The 14992-nt window shown below is 42.2% G+C and overlaps 1 protein-coding gene across 1 annotated transcript in view; it reads left to right on the forward strand.

Moving 5' to 3' along the window:
- Positions 1-924: 924 nt before the first annotated feature.
- The window catches only part of METTL24 (methyltransferase like 24), a 104950-nt gene continuing 90882 nt past the window's right edge, over positions 925-14992 (forward strand). Inside the window, exon 1 of the mRNA XM_082634404.1 lies at positions 925-1313. Coding sequence (XP_082490530.1) covers positions 996-1313 — 318 coding nt within the window. The 5' untranslated portion in view covers positions 925-995. The remainder of the gene's footprint in view (positions 1314-14992) is intronic.

Here is a 14992-nt window from a genome sequence, read left to right on the forward strand (position 1 = left end):
AAACCCAAACCTCAAATGGGTGGTGAGAAAGAATTTTACTAACAATTGAAAACGGAACAGCCAACACTGGACTTCAGGCTGTGAGCGTTCAGGCTGATTAATTGAGGTCAAGGTGGTGATGGAAATACCAGCTGGGGAGCATTTTGCCGAAAGATAAATTTGTCCCTGTTTTTCTCTGCAAGACAGCAGGGAGGTGTGTGTTTGGAGCTAAATTAATTTGATTTACATCATGCCATGGTAACTTCTGTTCTCTCTCCCTGCTGTCAGATATCTTAGCTGGCTTCCCCGCCCTCCGCTTCCTTCACCTCCTACACATTTCATAACACGAGGAGAAAGCACGGGTTGGCTTCGGGCAGAATTTAGAAATGGAATAACTTTAATTTGATTATTCTGCATCCAGCGCTATTGTCTCCTCCCCCTTTCCCTTCTTTCTTGAGGGAGAGAAGTTGTAAACCTGAGCATAAGTGTGACGTATTTTTATAATGCGCTTAATGGCATAAACTGCTTGACAATCAGAACTTGTTCCTTGTAGCAAAACCTGTCAGCTCACCTATCCTCCTCCTGTGTTTCTTCAAGAACACTAATACTAGAAAATGAAGTTATGGCCTAGGATCCCGTTAGGACTTTTTTTTTTTTCGTGCTTTTTCTGGCTATGTAGCTTTCTGGCTCCGGGGGCCGGGCTGGGGGGCGCCTCCTCCGGGACCCTCAAGGTGGGGCTGGGCCCGGAGTCTGGCTTAGCCGAGCCGCCTGCGTCGCCTGCGCCGCCGGGACCCCTCCTGGCCCGTCGTCCCTCTCCCCTGCCAGCCGGGCGCTTTCGGCCGGGCTGGATAAGGTTACGCCGAGGCTTCCTTGGAAGGAGGAAGGGAGGCGGGTCCGAGCCCGCGCCCCGGCCCGCGGGGGAGTTGCCACAGTTGGCAGCTCGGCCCGAGGGGCCACATCCGGGCTGCGGGTCGGCGCGTGAGGGTGGCGGAGCGCAGCCCCGGGCCCGGCCCGCCATGGCGTGGGAGAGGCTACCGGGGAGGGGCTGCGGTGTCCTGCACCGCTGTCTGCTCGGCGCTGCTCTGCTGCTCGGCTTGCGGCTCTGTGCGGAGCTGCGGCGCGCCGGGGCCCAGCCCCCGGCCCGCAGCGGCCTGCCGGGCCCGGCCCCCCGACCGCCCGAGCCGCCCCTGCAGCCCGCGCCGGCTCAGCGGCGCGGTGCCAGCCGGAGGCAGGTGACGTACGTGCGCAGCGGGCGTCGAGCGCCGCCGGGGGGCGGCGGGAGCGGGACGCCGGAGCCGGGCTGCTGCCCTCCGCGCGGGCGTCCCCGCCATAAGGTCAGTTGCAAAAGATGCAGTCTTGGGCCTTAGACCCGGATCCTCCTCCCGGTCCTCGCTACAGAGCCCTCATTCAATATTCAACCAGTATTTGCTGAGCGCCCACTGTGTGCCAGGCCCCCTGCTATGCGGGCATCCAGGAGGGAAGGACCAAACCCTGCTCTCAAGGAGCTTACATTTTTGGGGAGGGAGGGCGTGAGCGATGGACAAGGCAAGGAAAAGAGAGGAGTTGTGGTTTTGGTGATGTTTTGTGCCCCTCCCCGTTTTCTCCTTGAGGCCTGGACAAAGCTGGGTGGGTATCCACTGTGAATTGCTTTTCCATTCTACCTTCATCGCGGTGATGAAGATACACTTAGTCGAATTTTCCTTGAATTCCACCGCAGACTTTGGCAGGTTGTTGGGCGCGGGGTGAGAAGTCGAGCTCCCAGCACCACTTAATGGGAAGTTAATTGGAACTTGGAGGACTGTAGTAATAACCCGGGTTTTTCTTACAACGCCAACAATGTTGGTCTCACTCCCTCATTAACTTCTTGGCTCACACATTGAGTAGTTATCTTATTCAATTTTAACCTCTGATTGTTAAGCCTCTGGCCTCCTATCCACCTCTTGGAGCTCCGTAATTTACTTGGTATTTGGGAGTGAAAAGATTAAGAACTGCAGGTATGAGCTTGCCTGGTCTTTATACCCATCAACCCTGACAACGTCCTTTGCCTTGCTTCCCTCTTTTCTTTTAAACATCCCCCCTGCATCCCTCCAGCTTCCCCACCACCCCACTATTGGGAAGAAAGAAAAACTCTTCCTTGGACTCTGCTGCTTTCTTTAACTTCTACCTTACTTTTCAATATCATGTCCACCAATTTCTTCTACTGTTTTCCTTTCCCTCACTTCCTCTTCAAGCCTTGCCCTCTGTCTTTCCACACCACTGCTGTCCCTGTCTAGGCCATCAGTGTTATCTTCCTGGATAAACTCAGATATATATATATATATATATATATATATATATCTGAAACCTCATTTCCTATATAAAGTCCTAATTTGCTTTTCTAGGAGAATGTAGTCACTTCTTTCTTCATGCTCCTAACACACTTTCCATGATACCATGTTTTGTTAAAGGCTTTTCAACACTCTTTTGCCAAGGGCTTACCAGGTCCCCAGTGCTGCATCAGGTGCTGGGGGCACAATATGAGCTCAGAGTCTAGTGGGGGAGTCACACGGCACAGACATCCAGTACTGTGACCAGTGCTATACTTAAGGTATGGAACTCTGCCTGGGGAGTCAAGAAAGGCTAACCTGGAGGGGACCTTTGACCTAGGATTTGATACTTCTTAGGAGTTCAGGTTTTTTTGTCCCTCTGGATGTCCTCAAATGTTCCATCCTTGGCACCTTCAACCCCACCTTGCACTTGCCCTTTCACATCTGCTCTCAGCCTCCGTTGTTTCTGTTTCACCTGTTCAAGAATCATTCTTAAATGACTAGTCTCAGTCTCCACTTCAGATAACAGAATCGATAACTGGAGCCTGTCCTACAAATGGAAAGGTTTGAAATGCATAGACTCAGGGCTACTGGAGAGCAAGTTCAAATCCACCTCCTTTAGGAGGCTGCTGTAGTGATTCCTGCAGGAGATAGTGGTGGCTTAGATAGGATGGTTGAAGTGGAGGTGTGAGAAGTGGTCCAATATTGGATATATTTTGCAGGAAGATGAGAAAGGAGTAGATTTTTTGTTTGTTTGTTTGTTTAGTTTTGTGTTTTCGGTGGAGTGGATGGAAATCAGGAGTTTTGTTTTAAACATCTTGAGTTTGAGATATCCTTTGGACATCCATGTGGAAATGTCAAATAGGCAGTTAGACATGTGAGTCTGGAGGTGGAGGAAATGTCCAGGCTGAAGATAGAGGTGTGGGAGTCATCAGTGTACAAGTGGTCCTTTTAAAGCCATGAGACTGCAGGAGATCATCTGGACAGTGAGGGTGGCTAACAAAGACAGAGATCTGAGTCTGAGCCCTGGGGCTCAGTTTTATTAAAATTAAATTAAAAAAAAAGAAATATTCGTATGGCTGATTCACTTCACTGTACTGTAGAAATTAACACAACATTGTAAAACAACTATACTCCTCCCCCGCAAAAAAGGAAATACTTGCATCGAACCTTACATGTTGTAAGCATTCAATAATGGTAGCTTTAATTTTCACTAATCTGTCCCAAGTCTTTAGCCTCAGCCATTTGCTAAATGTCATTTGTTATAACCTATTTATATTCCTTTGGTTTACGCTGATTCTTTTACCCCCATCCTTCTTTCCTATGATTCATGCCCTTTCCACCCTTGAACAATCAGGTCAAGGATCGTGGCCTGGAAACCTTTACTCATCATTCCTACTTCCTTGCTGATCTTTGCCAGTTTGGGAGACAACAGAAGTGCATTCTGATTTGTGAGTTGCTTTGTATGTGTTTTGACCTAATAATCTATTTCAGATTGAATGTTTTGTCTGCACAGTTGTTTGTGATGAAAAGGATCACATTTCCCAAAGTGACCCGTAGTAAATTCTTACTCCCAAGACACCAATAAGTAAAACAAATAAGAATCTTATTATTTCAACCTATTACATATAACTCTAAGTGTCTTTGGTTAAAAATATATAAGAAAGAATCGAGTGAAAATAGCAATTAAAAATTACTATTTTTAAAGTATTGTTTTAGTTTTTAGCCTCTTAAAGAAAAAAATTTCCCTGGATTTTCTTTTCTCTAGCTACTTAGTTATTTATTTTCTTATTTTCAAGGTATACATTCTAAGGTTCCCAAATTCCTAGATAGTGGAAATCTTGAATTTATTTCATTTTTCCATTATTTCACAGTTGAATTAAAATGTTCCTCAAAACTGGAAAGACCAGTTATCTAATCTGTTCTCCCACTTCTGGGAACAGAGTGCAATGTCCCTTATCTCTCAGGGAACAAGTCTTATTCCTTTTTAGCCTCCCATCAAGACAAGATGTAATATAAACTGAATGCACAGTTAAATAATTGATATAATTAAAGTTTGGAAGCTATGTGTTAAACTCCTTGGATCTTATTTTATTTAAATTTTGTTTGTTGAGGATAATGATAAATAATGTTATTTAGGTTCTTGGTTACTTTGCCGTAGGCACCTACCAGATTGGTGAAGGAGAAAAAGTTCCATTCTATTTTGAGGATGGCTTTCTGGGTGGATGAGAACCTGCATGAAATAATTGGGTTGCTGAGTGTTTCTTGTCAACGTGCTTCCTTTGCAGGTGTTAGAGGCACAAAAATTTAGCAATTATATTGCCACTTTAATCATAGCTTATGCTTCTCTCAAAGAAAATAATCTATTATAAAAAACAGAAGTGAAGTGTAGTCCTAGTATAATTCTTTTCCTCTTTTCTCATCCCCTCCTTTCACCAAGCTAAGAAAGAAAGAAATAGCCCTAAATAGTAAATCCTCTTTCACATCAGGGGTTCTAATCTTACAGCATTATGAATTGAGGGCAAATGAGACATGATGGATAAATACTGTCTTATGTGATTAGCACTCCCCTGGAACCCATATATTTTTGTATATTACAGAGGCTTTAAGCCTACAAATATCACTATAATTCTATTTCATTCCTTTCCTTTCTCTCTGTTTTCTGTCTGTGTTTCTTTATGGTTTTTCTTTCTTAAACAGACGTTTACTATGATTACATGGGTAAAGTTCTTCTGGGGGGCGTTAACAGAGGACTAATGATGGTCTTCATGACTTATGCTTTTTTCTACAATCTTGGGTAGACGTTTCTCTTACACATTGGCAATCCACCTAAAAGACAGCAGCAAAATATATGGCTCATATGCGCAGGAGAAGTACTGTTGACAAAATAATTAATCAGTGGTCTATCTAAGAAAGAAATGGAAAATTTTATTTGAACCAAACTGAGGGTTATAACCCAGGAGACAGTCTCTCAGAGAGCTCTGAGAACTGTTCCAAAGAGGTAAAGGGAGAGGCCAGTATATAAGTGATTTTAGAGAAGGGCTAAGTACAATCAAGCACACAACTTGGTGGAGGGTTACTATTATTCGTAAGGAACGGATAGCTTAGTTATGGTTTTAGTGCTTTTCTAAGTATGGGAAGATGCAAGAAACTGTGTTCATGAATTTTCTCCTGAAAATATCTATCTGAAGGCCTATTCTGCCAGTTTTCTCAGAGCACAGTGCCTCATTCTGATTTTGCCCAGAATTCCTTTCTCAGGGTGTATTGTAAGTCAGTGACTGCAGTGGCTAATGACTTGATTCTTGTAGAACTAGATGGTGGGCAACATTCTTTATTTTACAATCCCCTCCCTTTTGGTCTTAATTCTGACCTAGGTTTGGGAGGCATTTCATGATCAATTTGTCTCACGGCACTAGGAATGCTCATTCCCAGGTCAGTCAAGGATTTCACTGATAGGCTATTCAACATGCTATTACTAGACTAGGCCCTGTTAACAATAGTCAAAAGCCTCTGGACCACCTGTCTTACTAGTCTGTTATAGTCTAGGAAATGCTTGCCTGTTGTTGCTTTTTCTTATATCTAGAGTTACACTATTACAGTCTTTGATCTTATAGGACTATATATTTGGTCATTCGTTTCAAGTTGCCTAATCATCATTAATTTTATTGAAGGCTCCATCACACATATGGTAATACTACAAGAAACAATTATCTTGCAAAATAGGCAGACTACAAGTAATATAGCTAGTAACATTAATAAGGTCCTAAGTAAGTATTTAAGCTAAGAATTTACATTAGTTGAGGCCCAGTATCTCCCCAGGTCATCTGACCCAGTCTGTTCTGTACCAGTTGCTATCTTTTAGGGAAATGATATGTTAACATTGTACATAAAGTTCACCGAAAAGTCTGCATGTATAAGGTGAGTGGTGGGTCATCGTGACCTTTGACAGGATTGAGAAAGGAAGTTTAACTTCTAAGGAATTACATGGCTAGCTCCAGAAGAAGAAAAATTGATATTTATGGTTAAGTGGGTATTTCTGCCATTGGGGTGGTCTGGTTAATGCATAATGCAGATGCACAGTGCACGCTGGAAGGAAGGGAGGAGGTCCAAACAGGCAGAGAAAAGAATCTTATGTTTAAATTTTTTCCGTATTGCCTTAAAATATGAATTTTGTTTCATCAGTACTCATACAGGAGCCAGGCTTCCCGAGAAATTTTCTTCTTTCTTATCGGATATATTTTGCTTGACATTTAATATGTTGGGTAGAAAAGTGACTTCTGAGTCACAGGCCTACAGAACCCAGCAGTGTGCTGGCTTGGTTTGTTAGTTACAGATCCTTTGGAACAATGCGTCAGGGGAAAAAAAGTGCTGTTTCCTCTTCTCCTGAAAAACCATATGGCAAAAGTTAGTCTTTCTTCATCACTTCTTGTTATCCTCTTAGTTTTCTAATTCCATGATTGTCATCAAGAAGAAGGAGGAAAAATGGCATAGTATGCCCCTTGATATATCCAACTGCCTTAAACATTATTATTCTTTACAAAATACTTGAAGGTAGGTTTGAATTGCTTGTAAAATACGGCCCAGCAGTAGTTTCCAGCTACTTAGGTTTCTGCTGTATCCCTACACTTCTGTCCTTCAAGAACAACATTCATTAATCCTCTCACATTGTCCTCAGGAGGCAAAGCATTTTCATTTTAAACAGTCGTTGAGGGTAATTGAATGTGCTCCAGCAATATGTGGGTGTGAAAGAGCAGTTGCTTAGTTTCGCAAAGAAAAGCAGGTTCTGATGAAAACTTTGATGTGCTGTAGGTGGAGAATAGGCTTCTGCACTCCTTCCAAACCCCGCAGTTCCTCAGAGAGCATTCTGTGGGCAAAGAAACTGCTAATGGAGGCCCCACTGTTTTCAACAATTGGTGGTGGAGATTTTAGGCTTTTTTGTGTGCAATTTGTCCAGTTTATTTTCTCCAAGGAACAGAAAGCCTTATTGGTTTTCTCGAATTGGATTTCATATTTAGTCTGTGAAGAGAATCAGAGCTGTGTAGTTAAACTGAAGACTGTTAAGAGTGGTAGACATTTGATTTTTTTCCATCTGTGTTATGACACCTTTGGAGTCCTTATAAGGAGTTTGGCTCTTTATTCTGTGATTCATAGAAAGTAACAGGTGCCTGCTTCATTTACCATGAGATGCTAGCGTTGATAAGCTTCTCTAAAAGCAGCCCTTGAGTCCTCTTAGATACCTCACATCAATCCCATTAATGACCTGTAGAGTTTTCTGCTAAAACAGGGTGGGAAAATTTGCTGTCCAAGAAGCATTTTTATCCTGCTCGAATGATTGAAACAAAATTGAGTTTTAGCCTTCTAGTCTAGGACCATATGTAATTTAAACTAATAGCAACGTGACTTGTTAGTTTATGGCTCAAGGAGGTAAATTGGACCCATGAAGAATTTTGTTTGAGCCACATGGTGTTTTTAAGTATCTAAACATAAATATCTTCAGATATGACATATATCTGAAGTCCACTTCAGCACCGTCTCCCTTTATATTATCTGTCTGATCTGTGAAGGCATTTGAAGTTTCAACCTCTGAGCCAGATGTCAAAATTTGCAATTGTCCAGATGAATGGATAAAGAAGATATGGAGCATATATTCAATGGAATATTACTCAGCCATAAAAAGAAATGAAAGTGAGTTATTTGCAGTGAGGTGGATGGACCTAGAGACGGTCATACAGAGTGAAGTAAGTCAGAAAGAGAAAAACAAATACTGTATGCTAACACATATATATGGAATCTAAAAAAAAAAAAAAAGGTTCTGAAGAACCTAGGGGCAGGACAGGAATAAAGACGCAGACGTAGAGAATGGACATGAGGACATGGGGAGGGGGACGGGTAAGCTGGGACAAAGTGAGAGAGTGGCATGGACATATAGACACTACCAGATGTAAAATAGATAGCTAGTGGGAAGCAGCCGCATGGCACAGGGAGATCAGCTCGGTGCTTTGTGACCACCTAGAGGGGTGGGATAGGGAGGGTGGGAGGGAGATGCAAGAGGGAGGACATATGGGGATATATGTATATGTATAGCTGATTCACCTTGTTATAAAGCATAAACTAACACACCATTGTAAAGCAATTATATTCCAATAAAGATGTAAAAAAATAAATTAAAACTATTATTTAAAAAGAAATTTGCAATTGTTTTTCCTAAAAAGTGACAAGTGAGGTTAATGCTGCTAAGCTCAATGGTAACATGGCACATAAATACTAGATACACAGAAGCTGAAGGTCCTTTTAAGTCATTCCTAGTCAAGAGAGTTGAGTTACCTAAGGCTAGAGTTGGCTATCGGGGAGAGTAAGATTATAGGGGAGTGTACTTAGTTAATACAATATTCTTTTGGTTATAAACAAGAAAGATGGACTCTGGCCTAGCTTAAGCAAAAAAGCAAAAAAAAAAAAAAAAAAGAAAAAGAAATAAATGTATTGAAACTTGGGAATTTACCACTGAATTGGAGGAAGAGTTAAATGATCATGCTATTGAGGAGAGAAAGAATAGGTTACTCTAGAATTCCCAGCTTTCCTTGGGCTTCTCCCTCTAGGGCCACCACAGTAAGACTCACCTCCCTCAACTCCTGGGCTTGGTCTCTTAGATACTCACCTTGGGTCAGCCAGCACTAACCACAGGCCACAAACATAGCCCAGCAGCCCCCGTCCCTGTGCAGGGAGCCATTTTTAGAGAAAGGAGAAACCTTCTGAGCACCTGGAAATAGAGTGTAGGTCTTTTTAAAAAAAAATAATCTCAGAGCTTAGCCTCTGTGCCTCTGTGTGTGTGTATTTCTTTATTGGTTAACTGTTTCTCTATTTAAAACTGTTAAAGATGACCTTACTTCCAAGTAGCACTCAGCAATAAGTTGGTACCTTGTACATACTTCTGATTTTTTATTCAGTTTGGTATATATACACAAGATCTATACTTATGCAATATATATATTTTTTGGCCGTGCCACATGGCATGCGGGATCTTAGTTCCCCAACCAGGGATCAAACCCGCACCCCTGCATTGTAAGCAGAGTCTTATCCACTGGACCACCAGGGAAGTCCCTTCTTTTCAAGTAAAATGTTATTTGTGAGTACTTTTGTGGAGAAGGTAAATATAATCAGTATTCATCCTGTGATCCCCATTAGGGTTCTCAAACCAAAGTTATTAGAGTTTTATGTTCTGTGATTTTTTGTCTGTCAGTTCAGAAAGTTACTTTGCAAAAAAGATCTGAAAAATTCTTCAGAGCATCTGAACTGGTTGCAACTAGTTGGTTTGGGATTCTTTAACATATGATTACTTCTGTATCAGGACTCTCTAGGTTGCAAGTGACAGAACCCAACTGAAACTAGTGAAAACAGGGATTCATTGGAAGTGTACTAGGGTAGAACTGAAGAAAGAGCTGCAGAAACCAGGACAGCTCTTGGAACTTGATTATGGACTAAAATGAGTATTGAATACGTTAGTTATCCGCATTACCCATTACCAAAGGTGTAATGGGTATTTATCATCCTTTTTTGGCCACACCTTTGAATTCCCTTCCTGTGTTTGAGGAATTCTCCACCTTTCTAAGAAAAAGGTAAAAAATAAATTTCCTTGGCCCTAAAGGGCATTCTTGTGACCTGGGCTTCACCATTCACATACACCTGCATGAGAGTTTGGATTGTACTTCAGAGATTTGAAGAAGCAAGCTTCAGCACAAGGATCACAGAGCTCCAGTTTCTAGCAGAGGCATCCAGTGCCTAGGGTGGTGAAATGAGCCGTGGTGTCTGTGCCCAGGGGTGGGGGTAGTGCGGTCTACACTGATGTCCATGGTGGTGTTCCTCCTGCCCTTGAGATTCTGTAAGCTAATAAATCTTTTTTTTTTTTAATTTTTTTATTTATTCATTTATTTATGGCTGTGTTGGCTCTTCGTTTCTGTGTGAGGGCTTTCTCTAGTTGCGGCAAGCGGGGGCCACTCCTCATCGCGGTGAGCGGGCCTCTCACTATCGCGGCCTCTCGTTGCGGAGCACAGGCTCCAGACGCGCAGGCTCAGTATTTGTGGCTCACGGGGCCAGTTGCTCCGCGGCATGCGGGATCCTCCCAGACCAGGGCCCGAACCCCCGTCCCTTGCATTGGCAGGCAGATTCTCAACCACTGCGCCACCAGGGAAGCCCCGCTAATAAATCTTTAATTAATTCCTTTTCTACTTAACTAGCCAGAGTGGTTTCTGTTGTTTACAACCAAGAACCTTGGCAGATCAATAAATTAGAGTTGGCAGTTTGGAAGGTTACAACTGTAGCTTTCCCTCTTCAATTTTGCTTGCTCTATTTAATTCAGATTTTGGAACATGATGATTGGGGTCCAAGTGAACTATGGGCTAAGGGACCTTTCCCTGACAAGATAATAACATTTAGCACCAGATACTGAATCATACAAATCTGCTGAATTATCGCTAGAAACACCAAGCCCTTTTTCACGGCACCATTTGTCTAGGGTATCGGGCAGGGGAGGCCAGTTTATGCTGTGATCACAAACAACCCTCAAGTCTCAGGGCTCTTACCAACAAAGGTTTGTTTCTTGCTTATGCTGCGTATCCATTGCTGGTTGGCAGGAGTGGGATGCTGCTCTATGCTGTCTTCATCCTCTCTCTGGACCCCAGTCTGGAACATTGCCTGTCACCTCGGCAGAGCAGTGAGTCCTCTAGAGATCTTGCGTGGCATTGTTAAATGCTCTGGCCAGAAGCCAGATATAACACTCCTCTTCACAATCCAATGACCAGAACTGTTTGCTGGGCCTTACCCAGTGCAGGAGGCCAGAGGTCTGCCATGTGCTCAGAAGTCAGAGACAGGAACTGTTTTGTGAGCAGCACTTACGGTCACCACACTATGGTAACACTTCAACCATCCGTATGTAAATGGACATCGTCTAGGTCATGTTTCATGCTTGCCGTTTCCAGTGCCTTGCTGAATCTGCACATTTGGCAGTGTTGAATAAAGCATGCGAGGCTCTTTTCAGGGGACGTAGATCTAAAATGAAGCAGACATCTGAATTTAGCAGAACAGTGAAATAAAACAAGGCACGATTTACATCTTATAAACAGTGCTGTGGCATGTCCTGGAGTTTGTTAAGTACAGTGATTCTCGTTGACGTGTTTATGTTAGATTCTTTGTGCAGAGCAATGATGGGATGATGGTCTGCAGTTCTGGGGAGAAAAAGGGCAAGTTATTTGAATAAATAAAGCCATGAGTGTAAATGAACCGAAGGCCTCTGGTGAGATGAATCAAACTCCATGTTTAAATGCATCTTCATGGCGATCGCTTACTCATTTTTAGTTAGAGCAAGCTGAAAGACTTCCAAGCTTGTTTTCAGAATCTGGCCACAAATCAGAGGCAGTATTCATGTTGTATAGTGTTTGCTATTGCGCACAATGACAACAGTATTTTTAGTTTATTTTCCATCTACTTTGAGTGCAGCACAACAAATCAATTAAAAATCCTAATTAGGGCTTCCCTGGTGGCGCAGTGGTTGAGAGTCCGCCTGCCGATGCAGGGGACACGGGTTCGTGCCCCGGTCCGGGAAGATCCCACATGCCGCAGGGCGGCTGAGCCTGCGCGTCCGGAGCCTGTGCTCTGCAACGGGAGAGGCCGCAACAGTGAGAGGCTCACGTACCACCAAAAAAAAAAAAAAAAAAAAAGATAAACAACTGAACAGTAAAACAAACAGGGCATTAACTAGGAGTTAACAGAAGAGGGAACTTGGAAGACTTATATATATATAACACATATATAACTATCAAATAACAATATAATATAATATAATTATAATGTGGAAAGAGTGTGAGTGCAGAGAGTTGATAAATCCTACCAATAAGCAGAAGAAGCAAATCAGAACACAGTGGGATTATATTTCACCCCCAATCATATTGGAACAGTGCAAAATGTCTGATAAAACAAAGATTGATAAGAATGTTGAGGAAAAGGAACTCCTTACTAAACTACTTTATCCAAAGTAGCTCCCTATCCCAGTTGCTCTTCTAATACCTTCTCTTATTTTCTCTATGGCATTCCCACTCTCTGATATTTTTTCCTTCTCTAATTCTTGTTTGCAGTCTCATCCCCTATGAGGGTAGGGGGCTTATCTGTTCTGCTCACCATTCTATCCCCAGAGACTATGATAGCATCAGCACAAAGCAGGTGCTTAGTAAATAGGGCTAAAAAACGGTTTTTTCAGTCCACTGGGGTACTAGACCAATGTGTTTGAGGAACATTTGGATCTTTCAAGAGCTTTCTAAAGCCCCCTCCAGATCTCTAATTTCTGAGTCAGGGCTTTACACCCCAGACTCTTGGAACAGAGCTCCCAGCCTTGACTTTGCTTCAGACAACAGTGATTATACTACAGAGATTTGAAGCCACATCCAGCCTGTACCTGTTTTTGTATGGCCCATGATTAAAGAATGGTTTTTATAGATAAACATTTGCAGTTGACTTGATGTTAGGAAACACTAACTTTGAACCCCAATGAAACAAAATACTATCCAAAAGTAATATAGTATATCTATGTTACAAAACATTCTGCACAATTTTTATTATATGTTGAATTTTATCAATAAAAATGTAGAAATTTATCTTCTCTCTTATTATGTAAGAATCTACTTAATATCCTTGATTTTGCCTCTTGGCTCGCAACATCTAAAATATTTACTATCTGACTCTTTACAGAAAACATTTGCCAACCCCTGCTGTGGAAATAGCCTCAGGGCAACCTACATTTGCCTCAGTCCAGTCCATGAGACTCTTGTGCTAGAGTTTTGCCATCTGCAACATGAGAAGAATGGTCCTAGGCTTCCAACAGGGATACTGAGAACATGTTTTGGTCCTCTGTAACCATTCATAGGAATGCCATCATAGTCGTCCAAGGTCTTTGTTTTGAGACCACTGCCATGTAGTGAATGTTAAAGTGGTTTAAATCCTGGTGTTTGCTTACTACTGCCTGTTACCCACCTTTCCTAACACACATATAGATTTGTTGAGATTATATTATGACAGTCAGATGACCGTATTTTTTCCAGCTTCTGGGTTCACTCTTTGTTGAATACTTAAAATGGTTTGAGCCATGTGCTGTGAGAGGTCCAGTACCTTTCCTCCCCTCAATGTTCTGATAATATCTGGGGCTTACATCTTCTGATCACTCTCCTAGCTCAGTGTTTCACCTCTCGCCACTGCTGTCTCCTCTCTGTTCTGCTCTGCCCACTTCTTTTATCCCCCAGAATGATACAGGCATTAGTGAAGGTCTCAGGGTAATAGAGATGTCAATGAAGTTCCAAACAAATTCAACTTAAAATTGATTAAAGATTTCTTGCCCATTGGGAATTTCTTACTGGCTGTCTTTTCTTCTTAGGCTCCTATACCATTGATCCTGCCTTCTCTTATCTACACATCAATCCCTTTCTTCCATTTTTCAAGCCTTCAGACCATCACTTCCCATCCTATTCTCTTGAACTTACAGCAAACAAATCCCAAATGCATGTCATTTTCTTACTCAGGCAGTTTAGTTTTCTCCTCTCCTTCCAGGCCTGGCATAGAGATGAATTATACCACTCTGGCAGGAAAGCAGAATTGGTTGCAATCAGTGTTTGTTTTAAAAAATCATGTTTCCTACATCCTCTCTACTATTAGACAGTCTATATAATGTGCTCAGCACAGTGCCTTGGATGTATGTAGTAAGCACTCATTACCTGTTGATTGTGCCAGCTTAGGTCCAGCGCTGGTCCCCTCATCCTGGCTGTGGCTACTGCTGTTTTGTGATATAGAGGAAATATATTACTAGTGACATTTTGGGAACAGTAATATGTTGCTTCATGCAGAACTTCCTTTTTCCTTCATACATGTCTTCATTACTTCCTTTGGCTTTTGGGATCCCTGGTGAAGTATATTTCCTTCTGTCTGCCATGGAAATTAGTTTATATAGAGGGTGCTAACCTGAACTTTAGGGTTCAAGAGTGCCCAGAAATGACCCAGAAATGGCACACCTAGGAACATACCCAAGAGAATTGAAAACATGTTTGCACAAAACTTGTATGAATAGTATAAATGAATGTTTACAGCAGCACTATTCATAATAGCCATAAGTTGGAAGCAACCCAAATTTCCATTAAATGATGAATGCATTCACAAAATGTGGTATATCTGTATGATGGAATATTATTCACCTATAAAAAGCATGAAGTCCTGATACATGCTATGATGTGGATGAACCTTGAAAACATGATCAGTGAGAGAAAATAGTCACAAAAGGCCACATGTTGCCTCACTCCATTTTAATGAAATAACCAGAATAGGCAAATCTATAGAGATAGGAGTAGATTAGTGTTTGCTAGGGGCTGGGGGAAGAGGGGAATGTGAAATGGCTGCTACTGGAAATGGTTTTTTTTTTTTTTTGAGTTGATGAAAATATTATGGAATTAGTGGTGATGGTTGCCTAATCCGTGTATATATTTAAAAGCCACTTAATTGTTCACTTAAAAATGGTAAATTTTAGGGTGTGTGAATTATATCTCAGTTAAAAAAAATTCTCAGAAGCCCATGGAATGAATGGCAGGTGTGAAACCACATGCTTTGCTCTGTCCAGATAAATTAACTGTGAGAGAGCCCTGGGACCCCAGCCTGATGGTGCTCACTAATTGGCATGGGTA

The sequence above is a fragment of the Mesoplodon mirus genome (assembly GCF_964341445.2).
Source record: "Mesoplodon mirus genome assembly, chromosome: 10".
NCBI classification, from domain to species: Eukaryota; Metazoa; Chordata; class Mammalia; order Artiodactyla; family Ziphiidae; genus Mesoplodon; species Mesoplodon mirus.